At 36.6% G+C, this 26,097-nt stretch overlaps 1 protein-coding gene across 7 annotated transcripts in view; it reads left to right on the top strand.

Moving 5' to 3' along the window:
• Nucleotides 1-25,950, top strand: part of gcgra (glucagon receptor a) — a 31,381-nt gene extending 5,431 nt beyond the window's left edge. The window contains exons 2-15 of one of the 7 annotated variants that reach the window (XM_077735104.1): nt 1,792-1,891; nt 16,510-16,633; nt 17,645-17,741; nt 18,153-18,260; nt 18,342-18,433; nt 18,556-18,650; nt 18,722-18,911; nt 18,982-19,141; nt 19,484-19,544; nt 20,013-20,082; nt 21,947-22,035; nt 22,118-22,262; nt 23,219-23,260; nt 23,449-25,950. In XM_077735104.1, coding sequence (XP_077591230.1) covers nt 16,580-16,633; nt 17,645-17,741; nt 18,153-18,260; nt 18,342-18,433; nt 18,556-18,650; nt 18,722-18,911; nt 18,982-19,141; nt 19,484-19,544; nt 20,013-20,082; nt 21,947-22,035; nt 22,118-22,262; nt 23,219-23,260; nt 23,449-23,739 — 1,494 coding nt within the window. In that variant the 5' untranslated portion in view covers nt 1,792-1,891; nt 16,510-16,579 and the 3' untranslated portion in view covers nt 23,740-25,950. Of the gene's footprint in view, nt 1-1,791; nt 1,892-16,509; nt 16,634-17,580; nt 17,742-18,152; nt 18,261-18,341; nt 18,434-18,555; nt 18,651-18,721; nt 18,912-18,981; nt 19,142-19,483; nt 19,545-20,012; nt 20,083-21,946; nt 22,036-22,117; nt 22,263-23,218; nt 23,261-23,448 lie in introns of all 7 variants that reach the window. The other 6 variants (XM_077735107.1, XM_077735105.1, XM_077735106.1 and 3 more) reach the window with 6 other exon arrangements.
• Nucleotides 25,951-26,097: the final 147 nt, after the last annotated feature.

Raw genomic sequence — 26,097 nt, 5'->3', positions numbered from 1 at the left:
AAAATAGCTGGTCCAAACTTGCATTCTTCTCTCCAATTCGCCACATGTGGTCTTATAAGAATACCCTGCTGGCCTGGCAGTATTTCAAAAAGCAAAGGTGTTAAAAGCATCAGCTTGTTTGAGGCTTCTGCAAAAAACAAAAGATAAATGCCTTCGCTCTACCGCCTTGGACATTGATTGCGTACCAGCGGGTGAACCAAGACCTCCCGAGAGGCCAAGATTGAAAGGGGGACCAGCGGTAGGACTCAAACCGATGTCAAGAAACGTGAAATGTCACTCAGGGGATCTTGAAGACCAACACGTCGGGAGGAAAGCGTGACCGCCACCGCGTCGGCCCCGAGGTGTCCGTTCGGGCTCGGCGCCAAACATCGTGAAGCCACGGCGCTAAGAATAGCCCGCCACTACAAAGAGCTGTCACTGCGGATTGTAACAGAGGGCCGATAAGGGTCCATAAGGGTGACGGAGCCGGCGGGCCGACACCTTCTCCACATGCATCGATTTTATCAACGGTGATAAGTAAAGTATTTGGAGATGCTTTCTCTCTAAAATGGGGCTGAAGTCTGATTTGGAGAGGCGGCGGTTTAAATGGATTGACTTTCTAAGAAGACATTGGTTTCAGGTCTTTTGAATTGTTGTTATGGAAGAAGTTAAACCTACCGTATTTTGGGAATAAAGTCTGACTTAGTATTTTAATGAACTTAATCTATAATTATGCCCCCATGAACACCATAAAAGTCTTGCCAAAAAAGCAGAGTTGCTGTTTAATATACCCAGGTATGTTAAACAGCAGGGGTATAATAAATGGCGCACAAACATGAGGCTCAAAAAAGCAAAGATCATTTAATATACCCGGGTATATTAAATGGCAAAAGACAGTAGTTAAAGTCATGTAGAGTTGCGATGAATACGAAATATCCTTGATAAAAACAAACCAATTTTTGTGTACATGGTTCATAATAACCTCACAATACAAAAAAGTCAGTCATTTCTGTAGGAACTGATATTTCCACTATTACCATCAACAGATATAAAAAAACTATTTTCCACTCATTCATCTTCTGAACTACCTATCCTCACAAGGTTTGCAAGGGTGCTAGAGCCTAAACCAGATAACAAAAAGACAGAAAACGGGATACACTTTGAATTAATTACCGTCCAAACGACACCCCCACCATTAACTTCCCTCAAATCTGACATCCTCACCACTCTTACACTGCACTAAATCTATGACCAAAAATATTTTAGTAATTAGTCCACTCTTTTGTGCTAACCCAGCTGGTGTCTAATTATCTTCCCCTGTACAGGACATAGTTTCCTTTGAGTTGACACGCTCTTTCACTGTCACAACAGATTTCACCGAGACGACCCGTATGGACACCAAAATAGCGGTTAAAAGAAACTCCCTCAGGAAAATTAGCAGCACAGTGGCAGACCTCTGTGGACTTGACGCAGGCAATTATATTCTCCTCTAGGGGGGGTGATTTAAATCCACATTAATATGAATAAACAGTCACAGGTGTCAAGCTTTCAAAACACACTGAGCCTGACCTGCAATATATTTTCCTTTAACGTTAATGGCGTGTAAATAAAAATGACATTTAGCAGCTTTTATGCAGACCCTTTACTTCACCTACACACACACATTAATAATAAATACAATTTAAAAAAAGAGGGGAAACGTTAGAACCGATCCCTTCCTGTTAAGAAGAGGAAATGTCCTCCCTATTGAATAGACATCGACTCCCATGTCGCTCCCAGCTACTTTAAAACGGGCCATTTCTTTTTATTCAGGCACGTGTGGGCCTTAAACGGATAATTTGAGAGTGGATTACGGCGCTATTCGCAAGTGTGGAGCAAACAGTTCTTGAAGCAAAGAGTCAAATCTCTTCATGTAAGCTCCAAAACAAGCTCTTATTCGTCCCATGACCCCGAAAGGTAACCCAATTGTGCTCTTTACAAGCCAATAAAAGGCAATAAAAGAAATGGGTGTAAACATGAACAATTACTTTTTTTTTACTGTAAATGGTGGTGATAAACAACCAATCCATTTGGATTTAGAGAGGACATCTGCTGTTGATTGGTCATCATTTTTCAGATGAAAAAATGGATCAAGCCAAACTATTTATCTATAGCTATCATTAAATTGGTGTATTTATATTATATCAATTAGCACGTCCGTCTAACAGGCCTGAAGTTGATGTTTCAATCTTTGCTAGTTTGCATGTTCGTCCTGTGCCTGAGTGGGTTTTCTCCGGGTACTCCAGTTTCCTCCTATTCATCCCCAAAAACACATGCTAAGACACTAAATCAAAAAAATCTAATCAAAAATCAAAATCTAAATTGTCTTTAGGTAAGGATGCCGATCTTTTGGTCCCTTTTGGTCGCCGGTCAAAATGTACTTGGATATTAAACAGTACTTAGATATAAAACACTCTTTTAGATGTTAAACTCTCATGAATATAATTTTGAGAGCTGGCACCATTTGACCGGCGACCAAATGGACCAAAAGACCGGCGACCAAACATCCGGCGACCAAACGTCCGAGCACCGAGATTGGCTGTCCAATAAAATTGCCAATTCTATTCCAAATTTTCAATGACTACACTTCTCCAAGCAGAAGCTGAATAGCAAAAGCTCCAATGCGATTGGCTATTCCATCCAAGCCAAATGGCAACACTACAACTTGGGTGGTTGCTTCTCAACAACATGTCGCCAACTTATCCATGATCTAAACTCAGAACCAAGAACAGAATCAGATCCTAAAGCCAGAACATTCCATCACTGTAGCTGGGTGTCTGCCAGTGGCATACCTTCCTGCCCATGTGAAAAAACGTAGTGTAGTAGTAACACTGCCTTGGCTAGTGGGAAACAGTGAGATTAATCAAGCTGACAGCCTGAAAAACCCCGATGTTCCCTATCAGAGTGGGTCAAAGGCAATTTTTTTTACATGACTACTGTGGTTCACCAGTCAAACCACATCCCTGACAGCTGTTGTAAAACATCCAGATGGAGGAAAACCAAAAAGTTGCGATAGAAGGGCTTAAGCACGTTCTCTCTGGAACTTTTCCAAACACAGAAACACTTCAATCACATCCTTCCTGACTTCATCGTTTGGAGGATGATAGAACCCAGTTCGTTCTCCAAGCCATACCTTCACGTATCGTGATGGAAAACATCAAAAACCACTTGACCACAGGGAAAAAAAAGAAAGAATTCAACTAGTCGGTGAACTTTGCAAATGAACGTGTAGGAGTATAAATGGCTTTCAGTACGATGTGGTCGATTAAGCTTGAATACGGAGTTAAAATATTGGCTGTTTAAGTCGTTGGCGGCCATTGACGGCGATAGATGGGGAATCTATTTGCTCTGGGAAACGAGACAGCGATGGAGATAAATATAGTTTTTAATTTTCTATTTATTTGTTTAGAGTTGTGAGCCAGTGTGATTGTTGGATGGGAGTTTTTCCATTACTTTCTGCACGTAGTTGCTTTTTAAAACTGTTTTCCCAAAATGTCTTTGATATGAGGCCTAAATTGGAAAGTTGGTGCAACATGATATTTTCTTTTATTTAATAAATAAATACAATAATTATTATAATTTATTGCTATTGTCTGTGCATTGCAAAAGTAATGTTAAACGATATTTCTTAAGAAAATAGGTATATAGTTCAAATATTATATAGGTAAATAGTCTCTTAAATATACTATTCACCTAAATTAACAATATATAGCAAAAATAATAACATGCTGCTAAAATTACTCAAGTACAATTAAAAAAATCTATAAAACTATGCAAAGGGAATGATTTTTAGTAAAAAAAAAAAGTCTAAATTCATAAAAATGTGAAAATCCACACTGAGGCAACTCCCCTTTGTACTGCCTACTACTAGAAAGTCAAAAATAAAATTAAAATAAAAAATAAAAAAATTAAATAAGGGTGACCCTCCTCTGCTGTTTTCCATTTATCTACGTCATGTCTAGTCTTCATTAACCGTGATAATTGAGGGATTACTGTACATGTGAATGGACCAACTGTCAACTAAGCAATCTAAGTTTACCACTGATCAAAGCGCCTATTCTTTCCATATGGAAACCCACTAAATGCCTGCAAGGAAACACGCTCTTAACATACATACATTATCTCATTACACGGGAGTGCAGACACGAGCGGTCGCATATCTGTCAACGCCTGCAATCGCACAAGAAGGGGGAACTTAATGGTGTGTAAGTCGAGGACCATCCATCCATATGTTCAGACTTAAACAGGTCTTGAAGAATCCTTCAAAAAGTTACGGATGCATTTAGAATGCTCAGACTAGGGTTATCAGACAGGTCGAGTGGGACGGACGAAGGGGGTAGCCGAGAGGTCATCGAGAGGTCATCAAGGTTGAGATGACGGAAACTGTCTCGAGGCGGAATCCAGCCAATCAAGAGTGAATGGCGCTGATGCGATTAACTGACTGATGAGCCACCCACTCGCCCGATAGCCGCCAAGTGCACGTGGCATGGCGGAACTGGAGTTAGGCGGACCGTTTGCCAGAAAAAACGGTGGCTTTCGTGTCGGCCTGAACGCCGTGATTCACGACGGCCTTTTGGGAATTGAAATTCCTCTTCGGCGAACATAAAGCCGCGAGCGCGAAGATTTACCGGGTTTAAATCGATAACAGCGGTGGATGGAGAGCGGAGAGGGGGATGAATGGATGCAACATGCTTTTGCTTTTGCCTCGATTTTAAAGTTTTGTTTGGATCCGAGACGAATGGGAACTTGGAATTTCGGGGTCGAACGGCATTTGGTTAGATTACGATATTTTTCCAAATTAGCTTTGCTAATGCTAGTATAAAAGTGTATATTCAAAATTTAGACGATTTTTCGTGGCAAAAAATGAATTTTTATTGCCAATTTTGCTAAATGTTTAAAATGAATCAATTAAAACTATGGTAAACTGACAACTAATCAATTATAAAATAAATCAACAGCATTTTTAATGGTGGACTTATGTATAATATATATAATACACAACTTCGAAGTATAACAACATCAAATATTTATACTTTCCATTCAGACGTTAGCTTTACTACATTTTTAATACCGAATGAGAATGTTCAGGTTGACATTGATTTTAATTTATTTTTAAACTTTATTTTGGATTTGTGCCAGTAAAAAGAAAATCAAAAATTCAGACAAACCCAATGAGACAATAACAACAATAAGTACTACAATACTAATAACAGTATATACTCAGTATACCCAAAAAGGGGTAAAATGAAGCTTAAGCTTACATTCCACATTTTATTACAACTACGACTTATACAGTAAAGAGAATACGACACTAAATTAACAGAGATAAGCACTCTGACATAAAAGTAATAACAATGACTAAATTTAAATCAGTGACACATACTGCGAAAAAAAAAAACAATACTACGCAGTCTTATGAAAATCCAACAGAATAGTCAACCCATTGACCCCCACTGATAGCTAAAAATGTCCAAACCAATTGAAGTGGGAGGGTTGGCATTCTGTTCAAATGAATTAGACATCTACTAATGCCAAACTATTTTGAATTCAAAACAGAAGTATGAAAAGAACTTAAAGTTTATCAGCGTACAAGTCTATTATGATTCATATCAGTCATCCACCATGTCTTATCCGCCATCTACTTTTTTCTGCGGCCATGTGGAAAGAAAGAAAAAAATCTATTTTCGCTCCCTCGCACACAAACACACAAGTGGTCGTGAACAATGTGTGGTCTCGGGGAAGACATATTATATACAAGATTTTTATTTTCCCCCACTGTAGCGCCAGCGCAGCTCATGCGTGATGAGCCGCTGCGGCATGAATCGTCCTCCGAGACGAAAGGCAATTCCCACTATTGGGAGAATAAACTAAGTCGGGCTTGTTAGTATGAACGGGTGCTTTCGCTTTGGGCTTCGAGACGCCGCAAAAAATAACTGAGATAATGTTTGCAAAAAATGACAACTAGGTCATTTTTATCTATCGTCAATAGTCTCAATTTCAATCCAGAATGACAATATTTTCCAGACTATAAAACACATGTTTACATCACATCTATGTGTGTGTATGTATGCATGCAAGTAGTATGTATGCATGTGTATATATGTGTGTGTATATATGTGTATATTTGTATATATATATATATATATATATATATATATATATATATATATATATATATATATATATATATATATATATATATATATATATATATATATATATATATATATATATATATATATATATATATATATATATATATATATATATATATATATATATGTGTGTGTATACATGTGTGTATACATGTGTATACATGTGTGTATACATGTGTGTATACATGTGTGTATACATGTGTGTATACATGTGTGTATACATGTATGTATGTGTGTATATGTGTGTATGTATGTATACATGTATGTATACATGTATGTATACATGTATGTATGTGTATGTATGTGTATGTGTGTATGTATGTGTATACGTGTGTATATGTATGTATATGTATGTATGTGTGTATTTATATGTATGTATATGTATGTATGTGTGTATTTATATGTATGTACAGATATAGATATGGATAGATATATTTCAGCAACACGCTTATTTATTTATTAACCTATTTCTTGACTATTTATCTATGTCTGCAATGTATTTTGCTGTGTCTGTATTCTCACCCTCCCGACTACAGGATGAATAAAGTTATCTAATCTAATTTTATCTATAGTTGTCAATGGCATACACCACAAAAACGGAAAAAAAAAACATATCCCCGCCTATCATTAGCAGGATTGGACATAAACAACAGTCGTCCTGACGGGCCTGGAGACGCCAAGGGGGGCATTGACCTTCTGTTTACATCACATGCATAGAAATACATCCACCCATACATCTATGCCGCTTCCTGAGGTCTGACACGTGACGGACAAATAAGTGATTTAATTAAGGCTGAAATTCGGGGAAATGAATGGCGGTCATATACTGACCGACCACACGCACTTTACGACAGGTCTGCAAATTGAACAACGCAACGGTCATAAAATAAAAATGCTAATATCTAAAGGGCAGACTGTTCTTTTTTAGGGGGGTTTTCTAAGCACAGATGATTATTTAATTGTAGATATGGATGTAAACTGTAAGGAAAGATGTGGTGTTTAAAAAATACGCAGTTAAAAATGAGTCATCGCATGAAAAGCAATACAGTTTGCAAGAAAGAAAAATGCACATGCATTCATCTGTAAAAATGGAAAGAATAAGGACAATTATTTGAAGCTGATAGAAACCAAGATGCCAAGTGTGTCTAATTTATAGAGATAGATGTTAAATCCAATTAAAATGGGAAAGCTTGGAGCTAAAGAACACATTTGGATCATTTTCATAGTGATAAAATCATTTCCCTCTATATGGCTGAACATATATTTTATACATGAATTGTGGGAAATGTGACTGATATATCAAACTATATATATTTTTAAATTAGTTTGCCTTTTTTTGTATTATTTATTACATTATATTTGGGGGCAAACAGCAAAATAGGGGTGGGACAAAAATATTGAATAGAAATGGTGGTTATTTTTGTCATATTAAAAAATGTTGTTTTTTAATATTTTTTCTTTTGTAGTTTAGCATTGTTAAATTACTTCTAAGTCAAAATATTTTCAAAAAAAAATAAAAATAAATACAACATCTGCAATTAGGTCATACTTAGTTCCAGTTAACAGCAAAAACTAATAGAGCTTCATATTAATACCCAGTAGTTCTTTAAGATAGGACTTAAAAAGCCTTGGAACTGTTTAACCTTTGCTTTTATTGCAACAAAAGTGATTTCCAACAACTATCCTTCACTAAAACACTTCTTCACCTGACTAAAATCAAGCTTTTTCTGCCATTCCGGTCAAGCCGTGTCATCCCCGCCCCAGCCATTAAGCTCACAATTCTCATGTGATCAAATGCCATGAAATATTCAGCAGCACTAATCAGTCTAAAACGCACAGCATCCATCCATCCAAAGTGTGAAAAACATAAATACCAAAGCGTCATGTTTGCAAATGATGATCTCGTAGGAGGGATGATGCATTAAATGCATCGGTTAGCGTTCCATTTGTTTTACAGGAACATCTTTGGGTGTTAATTTAAAAAAAAAAGCAAGGAACCAAAAACGATGGCGTTGATTACGTCGCCATGGAGACGGATTCTTTAAAAAGGTTTTTACTTTGTACTTTTAAGTTTCTCGGCGGTGGTTTAAATTAACCTGAGAGGAATTAGAATGGATTGCACAATGTATTCATTCATTGGGATCTTTTTTTTGAAGTCCTATAGTGCCACTTAACTATTATTTTAGAGGAAAAATCTATTTAATACACTACAAATTGTACTAAAGTAAAATCTAATTCCACTTTTTCTTCCATCCACCAAGTATGAAAGAGTGAAGGAATATAAAAATTCATTAAAAAGGCTTTTTTCCGGTGTTAAAAAGGTGAATCTAACCATATAACCCACATTTTAGATCATGTAATACTACACAGGTGTCAAAGTGGCGGCCCGGGGGCCAAATCTGGCCCTCCGAATCATTTTGTGTGGCCCGAGAAAGTAAATCATGAGTACCAATTTTCTGAAAACTATTGATTTATAACAGGGTATCATCATTATTCCTTACAGTGTATTGTTGTTTATAGTAACTTTGCTTTAAAATGATTTTTTTGCCCTCAGTTGATGACAGCATTAAGATATTTAAATTCCTTTCACCACAATGCCTAAACATCGACAATAACGCAGTTAATGGAGTAAATTGTATGCATATCATGTGTATAGCAAAATATTTATTTGTGACAAACCAATTATAATCCTAAGAGTCCCTACCTGTCAAAAAAATAATTGCTATTTTCACACTTTCAATTTAAGCCAGATGTGCTTTTTTACTTAAAAAAAATTCAGTCCTGTGAGAAGCTTCTAGACAGCCAACTGTTCCTTTAAGCTCGAAACAGCATATGTGAATTACTATCTATTTAACTGCCTAATTAGTTTATGTTTACAGAAATAAGGCGCACTGGATTATAAGGCGCACTGTCTATTTTGGAGAAAATTTAAGACTTTTAAGTGCGCCTTATAGTCGTGAAAATACGGTAGTCACAGAAATTGTCAAGAATAGAGCACGGATGTAGCAAATATGAAAGAAAAAAAAGTAGCCTGGGGTTAATTTGTATTTCTAACGCATGAGCGAAACGACACGTCTATTACACGCACATGAGGCTGCAGTTCAGTGAATGAATGAATGATGCTAACTTTGCCACGCGAGTCTGACCATGTTGTCTTCACTTCACGTCCACTTCAACGTCCTTCTACCCTTATCTCGCTTTTCTATGTGTATTCGGGTGACCCGAACTAATATGCGTGTTTAATTCTTTCCGTCCAAGTCGGGTCATTTGCGACGAGTGAACCTAGATTTTGGACATGGGAAAATAAACAACACCGAGAAAGCTTCATTTCTGTTTTTTCTTAGAATGTCAGTGAAGTGATAGCATGGCGTAAAATGCACTCTGAACCTTTTTTTTCTTTTTTTTTTTTGGTGTCACTGTCACGTATAAGCAGCTGCGGTAGGCAGCAAACTATCAGCTGGCTTCGACTCGGAGGGGCCTGAGGGTAACCGATTATTTGGGCGAAAATTACACAACACCTGAGGCTAAGTTGATAGTTGAGGTCAGGGCCGGGAGGGTTTTAGTTTTTTAGTTTTTTTTTGCTGGCCTTGACACTAGTAGAAGCACTGACCTATATTGTAAAGAGTCAACTTATATGTATGTTTTTCATTTTGCATATTGGCTGTCTTCCATTCTGATCCGTTTTGACTGGTAGAGACAAATAATGGCTGAGTTATTGACTATTTATTCACACTGAAGTGAAGAAGTCGGTCTAATTAATTTCCAAGTGGATTTTTTTGAGTTATTTTAGTGGAATTTACCATCTGGCTTAATTAGGAATTGTTTAACAAGGTTTTGTTTGTGTCAAATTCAATGTTTTGTGCCAAAACAAAGCTAAATCCCAACAGACAGGAAGAATCTTTCTTTTAATATGGTGTTGGGCAATCTGGCACAAAAAAAGGCTTCAATTTTTTTGCCAAAAAGACAAATTCTGCCTCCACAGATCAATGTGAATAAATGCCTGCTATAGACATGCTAAATTTTATTCTGATCCGTCCAGGGATAACGGAAATCTAGCAATTTTAGTTAGTGTCCTCAAGAAGAACAAAAAGAAGAACAGAGTGGATTAGAGTTTAAAAATGCAAAAAATATGAATGACAAACTACATCTCAATTGGGGAATAACGACTGGAAAATAAATTAGTTTTGTCAGTCAGGAAATAAATAAAGACCAATGTCTTCTTCCTTTTTTTGAAGCACTTAAGTTATCTTAATATAACAATTTACGATTTTAATCTGGTATCATTTATTAGCAAGACACTACTACTCAAAACAATCAGACCAAATATAACCCACTTAAAACCAACTTACATCGTATATTCCAACAAGTCTTGCGATAAATCTCAATTCAAGTCATTTCCAACCAAAACTTCAATTGAATTCAATGTCAAAGATTAAAGCAACAACAACAATAAAAAACGTTAAAAAAAATCTATAAAACCTTCAATTTTTCAACAGGCAACAGAAAGCATCCACAAATAAAAGACCTCTAGTTGATTTTAACTATGAACACTTCACCCTAGCAACCAATGACGAGCGAGCACATTGACAATCGTCCCACACATGACGGCATGAACAACCAAGGTGAATGGGCAACGTTTTACAGGCGTTTGTCATTGTTTGTCACGCATATTCACCAGATGTGACCCCCTATAGACACTGGACAAAAACACATCAATAACGTGGGCTGGAAAAGTAGGAAGATGATGGGAGAAAAAAGCATAACAGGGTCATGGACGAGCACATGTGTGCATCCTCCTAGATATTTAGTAGCTAACCATCTGCTTTTTGGACTTAAGATCACAGGTTAACCACTCTGGTTTTCCCGTTGGGTCGAATGCGGGTTGAGGGATGTGACTTTTTTTTTTTTTTTTTGATACAGGAAACGGGAGCAATTTGCACAGAGTGCTCGTAAGAATTTAATGATTTCGGACGCAAGGGGAAACTGGACGGAAGTTTTGGTTTGAGGAAGAAAAATGAGATATAAGGATTTTTGGCTGAGAGTCAAAATTCAAGTTGTGTTTTAACAGAATATTTTTAGTGTAGTGCAAATTATTTAGGTATTGGGGTTTCAGTGTAAAACAAATTATTAAGGTTTTGGGGTATGTCTAATGCTTTTAAAAACAACTTTATAAGGAAAATTTGATCAATGGATGTCATTATAAATCTCATATTTGATCAAATATATGCATCAAAAAGACTTGTTGGGCATAGTTTAAACTGATTGCCCAACCCTAGTGTAATCATTAACTTTATCTGGTGCTCGGACTTTTGGTCGCCGGTCTTTTGGTCGCCGGTCAAATGGTGACAGAGTTTACTGTTGAAACCAGCTCTCAAAATTATATTCATGAGAGAGTTTAATATATGAGAGAGAGATTTTAATATCTAAGTACAGCTTAATATCCAAGTACAGCTTAATATCCAAGTACAGCTTAATATCCAAGTACAGCTTAATATCCAAGTACTTCTTAATATCCAAGTACTGTTTAATATCCAAGTACTGTTTACTATCCAAGTACTGTTTAATATCCAGGTACTGTTTAACATCCAGGTACTGTTTAATATCCAAGTACTGTTTAATATCTTAAATATAGTTTGTTAAAAAGAATCATTTTCCTTCAAATGTATGAAATAACCAAATAATCAAACTATACAAGGTATCGCCAGAAAAAAATGGTTAATTTACGTACACTTGTAGTGCAAAAAGTGTATGAATTGGACATCTGTCGCTGTCACTGAACCATGACCACACACTGCCAACCCTCCATGTTTATATGGATTCATAAATGATGCGTCGGAGAACAATGAAGGCCGGGGTGCTGAACAAAATGTTTGTGGTGACATATTTTGCAAACATGGCAGAGCAGGCACGTCCAAAGACAAGCGAATTAATCAAAGTATTGCGCCCTAATAATCCTTTTGACAAGAGAGTGACCAAATTAGGCCACCAACACAGAGACGAAGGTTATGGGTTTGTTGACGATACAAGAACGTGGAAGCAATTATTCACAAATATACACGTCCTGCTTTGCATCTATTTGACACAATACAAGACTTGAGTTGTTATTAAAGTATGAATTGAAGATTGCTGCTATTTCTATAAAATTATGCAAGGTTGAGTACATATTTGCCCAAAACAAAAATCGTTAATGACGAAAACTATTTACGATTTATCTGTAAGGCGTCTTTATTTGAAGATTTGTCCTTGATGGACAAAACATTGTTAACACTCACAAAAAATGTTATTAAACTGTTAAGTGAAGATTGATGCTATTTCTCTTAACTTATGCTAAGAAAAATCGTTAAAAAAGACGAAAATAATTTACTGCTCATTGAAAATTTGATGTCATTGACAGACAAAACATTGTTAACCCTAACAAAAAATTGTTACTAAACTATTAAGTGAATATTGCTGCTATTTCTATAAACTTATGCAAGGTTGAGCTCATTTCCGCTATAAAAAATCGTTAAAAAAGACGAAAATAATTTACTGCTCATTGAAAATTTGTTGTCATTGACAAACAAAACATTCTTAACCCTAACAAAAATTGTTACTAAACTATTAAGTGAATTTTGCTGCTATTTCTCTAAACTTATGCAAGGTTGAGTTCATTTCCACAAAAAAAAAATCGTTAAAAATGACGAAAAGTATTTACGGCTTATAAAAGTGTATGGCGCCTTTTGTTTGAAAATTAGTTGTCATTGACAGACAAAACATTGTTACCACTCACCAAAAAAAATGGCGTGGGCAGCAAAATGTTCAAGTACGTATCGGAAAATTTCCTTTTTCAACTTGCTTTTATTTTGTTGGAGGGCACTCACCATTGATTCGTTTGCGTGCACCGACAAATAGAATGACAACACGGTATGCATTTGGAGGGGCTCAACAGAGATTAAAGTCAAACCTTTTCACAGACATAACTATTCTCCCCCCCCCTAAAAAAATGAGTTGAATATTATTTGAATAATAGAGCTTTGTTTTCCCTGCAGCGTGGCCCCCGAACTGATGTTACGCAAATGAATGACCGCCAAAGCAAACATGCAGGACAACTCTTGTCAAGCGTTAATGTGAAGGCTTTGTTTTGTTTGAAACATATTTTTAAGATGAGTCAAGGTCAAATGCGGGCACAAACAGACACACACACACATGTATGCTTGAGGCTGGAGATGTTATGATGAGAATGACAGTCATCTGATAACAATGGAACGTTTGGAGGATTTGCCCGCCATACTTCTTTGCTAGCCTTTAGCTATATAGGACTTCATGCAAATTACAAATAAAGTCTACTCATGGTTTATGTTCTGTAGAAAAAAATTGATAGTGGAAGGATCTGAAAAGTCTAAAATTATTATTATTATTTTTTTAAATCACTGTAATTATGGAACGGTAATAAAGGGATAATTATTTCATTTTAGCCATAACTTTATTGAATGGTGGATGTCTTTATAGTATGCTGATGGATTTTCTGTAAATATTAATTTTTTTTTTAGTTTTATAATCTGTTTTTTAGAGTTTTTTTATGTGCCTTACATTTTAACTGTATTATTTCATACTTTGCATTCATCATTATTTGTAGTTATTGAAATAAACATCTATTTGTAATATTGTAGTATTTAAAGTACCTACCTTTTCTGGTCAATATTCCATTAAAAAGCAACTAAACAATATTATATACTTTCTAAACCATAAACATGAATATAGAATCCCAAAATTTCTTTCATTCCCTGAAAACATCCCATAAATTAGCAGCCCAATGTATTGGTTGCACTAATAGTAACAATTGGAAAGCTATTAACTTAATCACCAATGCACAAATAGTAGCAGAAAACACAAAAGCCACCCCAATATTAAGTAAAAAAATGTTTGTCTTACCTTAATTAGCGTCTTTCGGAGAAATATAAAGTACGTATATAATTGTTGTAGTTTTACCTGCAAAATAGAGGAAAAACTAGAATTAGTAAGTGAGTGTCATCCTGCTTCCTGATTGGAACTTATCATGTTCATTGATTGGATGTCATAATTTTAAAAAGGTCAAGTCAAGTTAGTGATACACATAACCATATTTTTGAAATATTGATATACAGTCTTCCCTCGATTATCACGGCTTCACTTATCACGATTTTTTCTGCTATTATATATTTTTAAAAATTGTTAAAGTTTATTTTGTTTATTTATTGAGTTTAAACACAACTAGAAATCAATGTACAACACAGTTACTATTGTTTAAATGTAAAGTATTGACATATAAAATTACATGAACCAAATCTTGTGTTTTACCTTAGTGGTACAATTACCTGACTCGGGTACAAGTGGTTTGGGATCAATTCCCGCTCCCTAGCGACTAAAAGTGAAGCATTACATGCTATACCTAAGCTATCATAGGCATATTCTCCTAAATAATGTCATTTTTTATTTATATTTTATTAATAAATTCATGTTATTTGCTTTTTTTGTGAAAAACAGAAGCTTATATGAAAAATTTAAACACTTGCATACGCCTCATCACACATTATTATAACCTCCCTTGCACCCTTTGCTCTTGCAAATGTATTTAAACAGACATATCATATAAGAGTGTACACATCTCCAGGGATAATGCATGCATGATTATTCATTCGTGTAGTTGAGGTTGGGGGGGGGGGGGGGGGGGGCGGTCATTTTTATCTGTCTTGATCTGTTCCGGCTTCAAGTCAAGCAAATTAGTGACGCTACTTCCGCGATATATATATTGCCCTGAATATTTTACATTCCTGGACTAGTATTCATCGCTGTGTTGCAGAATTATACAGAATATGAATCTTTCATACATACACTAAGGAAAAGTGATGAATAGTTAATCATCCTTATGGGGCTCCTTGTGGCCCACAACGTTCATGCAGATGAAAAGAAAAAAAGTATATTGGGGTCAAAGGGTTATTTCCTGCTAGGATAGTTGTTAATTAGCATTTTTTATTGGCTGGAATTGGGCTCAGAATTGAATGCCCAAACCAAGACACGCATACACCAACGTAACACTCAGCTTGATAATTAAAATAGAATATAGAGGAAAAAAATCTTGATTGACGGTTATTGCTTTTGATTAAAAAACATCCAATTAAATTACACAATTAAATTGTTGCATACACTCAAATTTCAACACATTTCTCTCACAAAAAAAATCTTGCAACCCTTTTGAGGACAAGTAGTATGGAAAATGATTGAAATAATTCATTTTCTGAACTGCTTCATCCTCACAAGGGTAGTAGGGGGTGCTGGAGCCTATCCAAGCTCAACTATTTACATTTACATCCATATCTAAGGGAAATTTAGAGTGTCCGATTAGCCTAACATGTCTTTGGAATGGGTGAGGAAAGTGGAGTACCCAGAGAAAACCCACATACACCTGGGCAGAACATGAAATAAATACAAATAATAATATTAAATAAAATGTCCCATTTCACATTATGACTTTTGACCAGATCTTGACCCAAACTTCTCTTATCTTGCAAAAGTGTGACCACATAAATCCTCAAAAAAAATACATTTTCTTCTTTAAAGATTTTGCTTAAATTTATTGATGTTAAAACTAAACTGCATTTGCATTCATTAAAGTGAAGAACAATGATTGAGGCCAAAAAATCTTTAAGTAATATTGTTTAAGAGGGTAAAAACAGCACATTAAATCTAAAAAAATCTCCACACTAGCAGCAGCTTTCTTACAGTCCAAACTCAATGGCAAACATACATTACAAGGATGTGGCGACCAGTCTGATCCGATGCCTATCGGCGCCCCCGAGGTAATTAGCTAATGCTTCCTGTAGGGTCATTCCTCTGTACAGTCCATTAGGAAAGCATTCCTCTTGGTTTTAGATACTATCTGACGTCCCGCTCCCATGCCGTTGGACATTTACATTTTCATGCCTTTGTTTGGAATGTTCAGACAAAAAAAACACAGCTGAAGGGTCAACGAAGAAAGAAAAAAATAATAAAATATGTCTTGACTTGGCGCATCCGTCTTCCGGCAAAGACCAGAACCGAATGAAATTTGAAACGTTTTAGCCAAAAATGTTTCCACTGTCAAGGTGTTTTTTGCAGAAACGTTTCAGATTTCGTTCCGTTCTCCTACTTCGCGCTTAAAAAAACGACTTGGTGCTAAGGTGAGTGACCGAGCAGGATGGAAATCACTCACAATGGCCTCTTGAAATGTACTACACACCTTCTAATGTGATGACACCGCCCTGCTTCTTTCCTCTTTTAGTTCTTTTGTTGTTACGTGACATGGCCCATGTGTATGTGTATGTGGACGTGTGTTAACCAGGTAGAGTGGTCAGTCCAGATAAGATCCCTCCCGCCCTCCAATGAGGTGAATACCAATCTCCACTTGGGAAATGACGCGGCTTTTCCTGCTTTTGGCAACGCTGCTGGTCTCTGGCAGCATCCAGGTGGGTCAGTGAACGCAACACTGGCTTTAGAGAGTATTATATAATATTTTATGTAGTCGCATTCTAGCCAGTGTAATTTTTTTTCAATTGTAAATCGACTTGAGAATATCTGCCATGGGTAAAAGTGCTTGGATTATGTAAGTGTTGTATATTTTTATATAATATAGGTAAATAAAAATACTTTTTAGGAAAAATTATGATTTAACTCATTGGTCCGGGGCACTGAAACATAAAAGTTGACTGCAAGTACTTTTAATTTATTAGAATTGGACATATATGGTTATTATTGGCAAGCAATGAGTTAAATGCTATAAAAAATTAAAAAATAAATTTTCAGGATAAATATAATTTAGAAAATTAGCCCAGTTTGGGCCTAACTGTGTGGAATTTGCATGTTCTTCCCCGGGCTTGCGTGGATTTTGTCCGGGTACTCCAGTTTCCACCCACATAACAAAAAACATGCATGCTATGCTAGCTGGTTGAACATAGTAAATTGCCCCTAGATATAACTGTGAATGGTTGTCCCTCTACATTGGCTGGCCACCAATTCAGGGTGTCCATTACCTATAGTTGGCTGGGATAGGCTCCAGCACCCCTTCGTAACCCTCGCAGTTGAGAAACTGAATGAATGAGCTAACTAGAAATCCTATACACCATTGTTAGAGTCTTTCTTGTTCACCTCCACTGTCCTCTGACACAATCCAGATCAAGGTGTCCACCTAAGCAAACTGCCATGTTTAGTTAACTACGTTTGGGTAACGTCACCCTGTCAACCCACCTCAACGAATTATGACGTGGCTCACCCTCACATATTATATCATAGTATACCACCCACCACATAGTAGTATAGGCCTACTGTACTATAGACATATACATGAGCTTTGTGCCATCATGCCTTTTGTCAAGCTCACATTCTTATCATACTTTGGTCCCCCCCTGGCGACTAGGGGGCAACGATAAAAGCTCGGGTGTATCTGTTATGACCCTCCCCAACTTCCTACGGCGCTTTAGATGTCCCCCGCCGTCACTATGGATAAGCTGCAAGAGAGCTGGATGTTGTACATGGACGAGTGCGAGCACAACAACAGCAAAGCCCCGCCCAGTACTGGTAAGTTTTTGTTGTTGTTTCAGCATTCCCACTTCAAATGATTTTTTTTCCATATTTCCGACTTAGATGTCTTTTTGCATTAATAGAGTCGCACCATTTCGGCAACTAATCCCATCTAAAAAGTGCAAAAAAAATGCAGACTGATTTAAGGTTCTTGTGCGGGCCATTTCTTAACTCACTGCCGGCCAATCAAAACTGAACAATGTTAACCTATGTCATGTCTATTGAAATATTTCTCAATTTGACCATATTGGAGTATAACATTACTTTTCCCATTGAGACAAATGGGACGTCACCGTGAAGATAAACAAGACATGTCAAAAACCCCTAAAAACGTGAAGGACACCAACAGAAGATGAAAGCGGCATGATGTTCTCAGCTATATTGCTTCTTTGTTATTACTACCTACAGTGCTTGTGTGCAACAGAACCTTCGATAAGTACGCCTGCTGGCCCGACGGACCACCCAACACTACGGTCAGCGTGTCATGTCCGTGGTTTCTGCCATGGTACCACAAAGGTAGGAATGATTTAGAACCAAAATCCTGAATTAACCATAACCCAAACTCATTTTAAATCTGTCTCCCCTTTTTAATTGTAGTTCAACACGGATTAGTGTACCAGGAATGTGATGCTAATGGCCAGTGGCTTACTAAAAACACCAGTGAATGTGACTCCAATGGGCCCAGTCAGGTGAGATGCTAAGACCTTTAACACAGAACGGAGTAGACATGTTTTACCATCAATGTTTTCCAATGAGTTCCTTTATTTATCTTTAATTTCAATCAAAAAGAAACTATGTTTTCCCTTTGCAGCAGTTCTACGGCCATATTCGGATCATGTACACAGTGGGATATTCCCTCTCACTGGTGGCCTTGGTATTGGCTCTAAGCATCCTTATATTCTTCAGGTAAAAAGAGGAAAGTTTTATTTTGAAGGGCGAATGATCCCATTGATAATGAGCTATTCTTCTTCTGACAGAAAACTCCACTGCATGCGAAACAACATCCACATGAACCTCTTTGCATCCTTCATCCTGCGAGCTTTGTCCATTCTTATTAAAGACGCTTTAATGGAGGCTAACATCACGTCCCAGGATTTGAGTTGGGACCAGGAACAAGGGTTTTCCCGAGCCTCAGTGTCTCCTGTGGACTTGTTGGTAAACAACCAGGTAGGTGGAAATGCATAAAAATGCAATTTTTCCCTTTATTTTATGAAGTTGAATGATTTTGGGTCTTTAGATTACAGTTAGCTGTCGTGTGGCGGCGGTGATGATGCAGTATAGCATCTTGGCCAACAGCTATTGGCTCCTGGTTGAAGGCATCTACCTCCACAACCTGCTTGTTATCACCGTGTTTACAGAGAGGAATTACTTCCAGATCTACCTGTGCATTGGCTGGGGTGAGCAAAAAATGGAAATCATGTGATATTACTAGAAAATGTAGTTTCTGGGGGGTAAAAAAAAAACATTGTACAGGGCATGCTTTGCTTAGTGAGGTTCCTGCGGGTCCTTTCCTGTTTGGACCATTTCCAAGTTACTTCCTATTGCTTTTGGAGCATTTTCAGATCACTGCCTGTTGACCTGAAGTCACTTCCTGTTGATTTGGGGACATTTTCAGGCATTCCGGGGTCACTTCCTTATGGTTTTGGGTCCATTCTTGCTGTTTTTTTAAGGGGAATTTGACCCAATTCTTGATTGTGATGACTATGAGAATAATAATGGCATTTTTTTTCCTTTTACAGGTACACCATTATTATTTCTTGTCCCCTGGGTGATTGCAAAATATCTCTACGAGAATCACGAGTGAGTTTCCATACTTTGCTGTATTCTTGTCGCCATAAACGTCTAAAAAACGTGCCATTGACGGTAATAACAATGGCAGCAAATACACATGTAGATAATCACAGTAGCAGATACAAGTCAAATACAAGACATAGTATTTATATGACACCTCATTAAGTTTATAGTAGAGGCTATAAAGAAAATTAGACGTGAAGTTTGAGTACTAAATAAGAAGCTTGCCTGTGTAAACTCAAATTTTGGCAGATAGTTTGACTCCCCAACCAAGTTAATGTTGACACTAAATCTAACACCTCATTAGTGCACCCACGCAGTTGTTCTGTTATGAGCAGCCAAATATGGCAATTATGTCTAAAGGACTTTTTTTTGGGGGGGGGGACGGCCCCGAAGGCACACGCCTCATTAACATTTCATATTTAGAGTTGGCCAGGAAGGTAAAAAAATGTTGATAATTCTGTGCTTGTTTTACAGGTGCTGGGGACAGAATATAAATATGAACTACTGGTGGATTATACGTTCCCCCATATTGGTGGCAGTTGTGGTAAAGTTGTTTTAGTTGTCCACTTTTTGTGTTATTTATCATTTTAAAAAAGGACTATCATGATAAATAGACTAATGGACTGGGAAACTATTTTTATAGTTAGTTGTTTTGAGACATTGGTGACCTAAAAATACTTCTCAGTAATATATTTTTTCATATTTAAATGTCCATTGAATTTTTTTTTCTACATTTTGTAAGAAAAAAATGTTTTGGGTCAAAGGGGAAAAAAGTATGCATTTTTTTTAATATATATTCTTTCAAATAGAAATTCAGAATTTATATAAATTCACATTTAAGAACATTTTTAATCTTTTGAGTAAACAATCACCTAAAAAAAATCAAAAGCCAGGTATATTTTGTCTATATTTTGTAAGAAAATATGTTTTTTGGTCATAGGGGAAAAAATATGCATTTTTTTACTATATATTTTTTCAAATACATATTCAGAATTTCTCTAAACTCACATTTAAGCACAATTTCTATTCTTTTCACTATACTATCCCGCTACAAACATCAAAAGCTGCACATCCAAACCAGACTCTGACCACACCTCCGTCCTTATTTACTCCTTAAAGGTCATTTGCGAACGTTTATATAAGTCTAATTTGTCATGACTGTCATGTCAGGTCCATCCTACACACACACACACACACACACACTCATACACACTCACGCACACACACTGTTATTTTCCACACATGAATCGTCGGGTTAAGTGGGCTGCACCGCGCAGGAATTCCTGTGTTTGCGTTGTCCCCGAGATCAGCGGGCCTGGTTCCCGTTTTAGCCTTTCTGAATTTATCCCACTTTAATGGTGCTCAAGCTGCACATCGGTGGCGGAAACAAATCATTCTTGATCCACTGACCAGGAAGTAACCACCTCATGTTTTTGTATGTGAATCCATAGTACATCTTTACACTCTTCAAACTTGATACTTTTTCATTGTACAAAAAACAATTATTGTTTCAATTCCCTAAAAATTAAGTCCACAGTCTTGCTTAATGTGTTGATGCTAATAATATAAGTAGGTAACAACTTACTTGGTGCAAAAGGTCACGTCGTAAGTGATTTCCATTAGAGGATGCAGACCACTTTTTCCTTAAAGTCTTTCCCATGACAACAATGTCGTTGCTATGCGTTGAAATAAACAACCTGCAAGTGGAAAAGAAAAAAGTCTTACATATATATACAAGATAGAATTTCCTTATAGAAATCAGTAAAAAACAATAACACAAAAATTATATATTTTCATGACTATTTTTTCCCACATCCACCCTATTTTTTCCCATTTCCATCTAAGGAATTGGGACACTTATTATGATAGCTAATGGCTACATGCCATTGACATTAGGATTCTTGGATAGATTCTAACTGACAAGAATTTGCACCATCGATCATCTTGTTTTCCCTTTTCCATCTAAAAGAATGCGGGAAATATTATATTTAGGTGGAATGTGTCACTGTCGTTTTTTTTCCTGGGTGGGTTGTGAATGAAAAATGAATTGGGATGAATAAAGGATGACCAGAAACAAAAACTTTGTCATATAATATACATTAAAAATGGAGGAGGACATTTTCTTCCTATGAAGAAGAAATTCCAAATAAAATATATTTTTTTTATTAATCTGCCCCCCTTTTTTCCCTTTTCCATTAAAGTAATCTAGACACGAATAAATGTTTGTCATTGTGATTGTAAAAGAAATTGTATTTTTTACCGTATTAAACTATAAGTTCCTTCTTACCATAACATAAAAAAATAATGAGGAATTCCCCAATGATCTTCTTTGAACATATAAACTGTCTACTTCTATTTTTTCCTTTCAATATCATTATTAAATTTAAAAAAAAAACTGCTCCATTTAGATCAATTTCCTGATCTTCATCCACATCATCAAAATTCTGGTGTCCAAATTAAGAGCCCATCAAATGAGATACACGGATTATAAATTCAGGTTAGTGGAAACAGTAATGGAAAATTTGGGAAAAGATGGCAACCTGACCGTGACCCCCCGCAACCCACCCGGTCTGTCACAGGTTGGCCAAGTCAACCCTCACCCTCATCCCTCTCCTGGGCATCCATCAGGTGGTCTTTATTTACGTCACGGACGAGGCCACGGAAACTACCATCGGGCTACGGCTCACCAAACTGGTCATTGACCTTTTCTTCTCCTCTTTCCAGGTAAAGTTCAGATTGGACGTCAACGAATTGAGTTTTAATGAAGAAATGACTTGATAAATTGAACAATTTTCCAAATCTGATGGAATTCTCACATTACTATAACATAACGTTCAACCTCGGCTAATTACTACCCTTATTAATGAATATAAGTCCCATTATTAAGCGACAATAAAACACCAAAATGCTACACAACACATTTACTGACATAGGGTACACTTAAAAGTCTAAAATCTACCCCAAATTGGAATAGTTGTGGGAACATTACTTGCTGACACGCTATATTTTAGAGTGAAAAGATAGGGGAATGCACATGAACATATGCTTAAAAAAGACAATATTAGCAGTTGACAATGACGTTTTGACCAAAATTATCCAGATTAGACCCAAAATAGGTCAAACAAGACCGTTTTTTAGAAAAAAACGTACTGCTAAAATACATTTTCCCCTACAAAGTTGTTGTACAGCATACACAATTTGAAGTGATCAAAAAAAATGCATAAAATACAAGAAAAACCTCCAAGTTGACAGGTATGCAATAAATTGTGGAATTTAAAACCTTCATTGACTTGATTTATGACATTTCAAGAGCATTAAAAAAACTGAATTTGAGACCTAAATGGAACACGAAGGGATTAGCCAAGTCTCGCTTGGATTGAATATCCGCCACTAGCTCAAGTCAATTGAATGTAAAACATGGCTTTCATTCTCACTTTAAGATGTGGGTCCCAATTTCAGTGGTGACTCAGCCTGCCACGGAGGATTACATGAACATAATGTGCTGCTAACTGGCTGTGTCACACTCTCACATTACCATTGACCACTTGGCCACCGGGGGCAAAAGTGGGGGGCTTATTCCACTTTTATGATCCGAGACCCAGACGGCGCGAAGAGACTTGAGACTGAGAATTGCAAAGTCGATGATTAAAAAAAGTTATGGTCCACTTTTGTCTCCTCAGGGTCTCCTGGTGGCCATCTTGTACTGCTTTGTCAACAAGGAAGTGAGTCACTTCTATTTTGTGTGGAATTGGAGAGCATTTTTAAGGATTTTTTTTGTATATTTTTAGAGTATATTTTAAGATTTAGCCTCAGGTTAAGAAAGATTTACTCAGAAATGTTAATTATTTGAATTTGATGTGTTAGATGTAGAATTTGGCGTAATTGTGGAGTAACCAATTAAACTATGCAGGTTCAGTCAGAGGTCCTGAAAAAGTGGAAACGCTGGAAATTGGGTCGAAACATCGAAGAGGAATACCGCCATACGTATAGCAACACGCCAAACACCAAGACGGCCAGTCTTCTAAACCACGTTCCCCAGCGGGCGACCCAACAGGAGGCGTCGACGCCCGCCTGTGGCCCCGAGGAATGGCACGCGTTGGTAGCCAATGGCAAGGCGGCAGGCCCGCTTGGAACTCAACCGGTTGAGGACTTGGACCTTCTGGATAAGGCCCAAAAGGAGAATGTGGAGAGTAACCAATGACTCCAAGCTGAACGGCCAAGACTCGAGTGGAGCCATTTCAAATAATACAACCTTGAAACCTCACACAGCCATTGAAAAGAAGACTTCTTCATATGAGCCTTTGCCTACTTTTGTGTGATTTAAACACAAAATAATCTCCATGGCACTTAGTTTCGCGTGGTAGACGCTGGTTATGGTTCAAAAAAATCATTCAAAATGCAGAGTCAGGATGACATTTTCATTATTTGTATTGTCTAAGCAGGGTACTATACACCAAATTCACTTGGGATCAAACTTTAAAAAAAATGTCACCACTTAAACTACTATTATCTCCATTATCACCATTGACAACAATAGATATTTAACCCTAACCCTTAAAGAAATATACTAAATTGTGCTGATTCTTTTGTTGTTAACATTAGAAATCGAACCCAAATCCATGGGAAAGCGTCAATTGCTCCAACTAGGTCGTTCCTGATTTAGATACATTAAAAAAATAAAATAAATGAATAAATGAATGTCCAGCCCTAACTTGTGGCTGATAAATTATTTATTAACTAAGAAATTTATCCTCATACTTTTGCTAATATTTCCATACTTTTGCATATTTCAAGTACAGTGCAACGTCACACAAAAAAAACAATGGGATGTGTAAAAAGGTGCTTTTGCGCAAAGTTCAGGCTGTCGCGCAGATTTAGCGGAATTGCCGTGACTTACCGTCTGCGGGCAAGTGCTCGCCAAAAAAAGGACTTAAGTGAAACTGGCTGCTTTTATAAGGGTTGCTAAAACACAACAAGGACTTCACCCTTAACTCCTTAAAGGGGTTGGTGACTCTTTGGAACAAAAAAAAAAAAAAAAAACTGAATTCTTTTTTGGTACATTTTGAGTGCATGTCAGACTATATATATGCACAGTGTTGCGTAATAATTTTTCATATAATGCATTCACCACTTCATTAGCTACATCCATACCATCTCATAATAAAATAAAATGTCTTTACAGGTTAAAAGCAGGCTTTTAAATAATGTGTTGATGGGAGAGAGGGGGTGTTTAGAATTAAGATTAAATTAAGACTATTGGTCAATTAACTTCAGATATAGGATTGTATGCGTACTAATCAATATTTGGGTGTGTTTTTTTATGCTGTGGGAGGGCCGCCATGTTTGTTGGGAGCCTTCTACAGCCTGGACAAATATTCTCAAAATGCATTTTGGATTGGACATAAAAACAAGATGGATGTGTACTTTATTATTGTTTTTAAAGATAAATATCCCCTTAAAAAAACTTAAGTTTGCACACCATCTCTCCAGATTTTGCACAAGAGATAGTTTCAAGCTAAATCTGCATATAATAACACTAAAAATATATAATAAGAGTTGTACTTTTTTTAAAAGCCTATTGAAAAGAAAAATGAACATTATTAGTTATAAAGTGCTTATGTGGGGGGGAAAGGGGTGTGGCAATGTAGTCAAAAAGTAGCAAAAAGTGAAAAAATTTCATTCAGCACCTCTTTGATATGGCAACCAATTTCAAAGACCCCCTCTTTTACATCAAAGCCTGTTTATCATCATATTTAATTAAACACTGATGAGAATCAATGAGAATCAATGAGAATCAATGAGAATCAATGAGAATCAATGAGAATCAATGAGAATCAATGAGAATCAATGAGAATCAATGAGTTATGTAGCTTGCTGCTGTGTTCTAATGTGGAAAAATGAAGTATCTTTTCTGTTGACCACTACCGAGTGGCATTTAGATGACAATAACGCTGTGTACATTTATTTAAAAAAAGAAGTATTAAAAATAAACAGATTAAAATACAAAAAAAGGGGGCGGGTTACTGTACGATCAAGTATATTGACACAGTGGTGCTGCTGCATGGAAGCACTGTGTTCTGTTTTTGTTATGTTGTGCACTATTAAGTCCTAAAACATGAATATATGTATATATAGCCTCAGTGGGGTCCGTGTATTCTTTTATTGCAGATCCATAAGCTGTGACATGGATGTTGTTGTTGTTGTTATTGTTGTTGTGGTTGTTGTTGTGAGTGGGTCACTTGCCCTTTTTCTATTTGAATGTATTCTCCAAAAAATGTGTGTTTTCTTTAAAGTGTACAGTATATTTGGTGTGAGTGCTCAGGTGTAAACAGTTGCTCATTTGGCTGTTTGTATATATTTTGTGTCCAAGTGGATGAATAAAATGGCAGTGTCAAATCCCTTTGGGGCAGCAGTACTGTTTTTGTTTTGTGAAAATAAAGACTTGAGTGTTTAAATGGTTTAAATGAACTTGTTTGGGTTAAATATTGGTGTATTTAAGTAAGATAGGGCCATTCAATTCAATCCAGTTAATAAATAAAGTGCATTGAAATCTCACTTG

This window comes from Stigmatopora nigra, chromosome 15 (genome assembly GCF_051989575.1).
Source record: "Stigmatopora nigra isolate UIUO_SnigA chromosome 15, RoL_Snig_1.1, whole genome shotgun sequence".
NCBI classification, from domain to species: domain Eukaryota; kingdom Metazoa; phylum Chordata; class Actinopteri; order Syngnathiformes; family Syngnathidae; genus Stigmatopora; species Stigmatopora nigra.
This window is presented reverse-complemented; position numbering and strand designations above follow the sequence as displayed.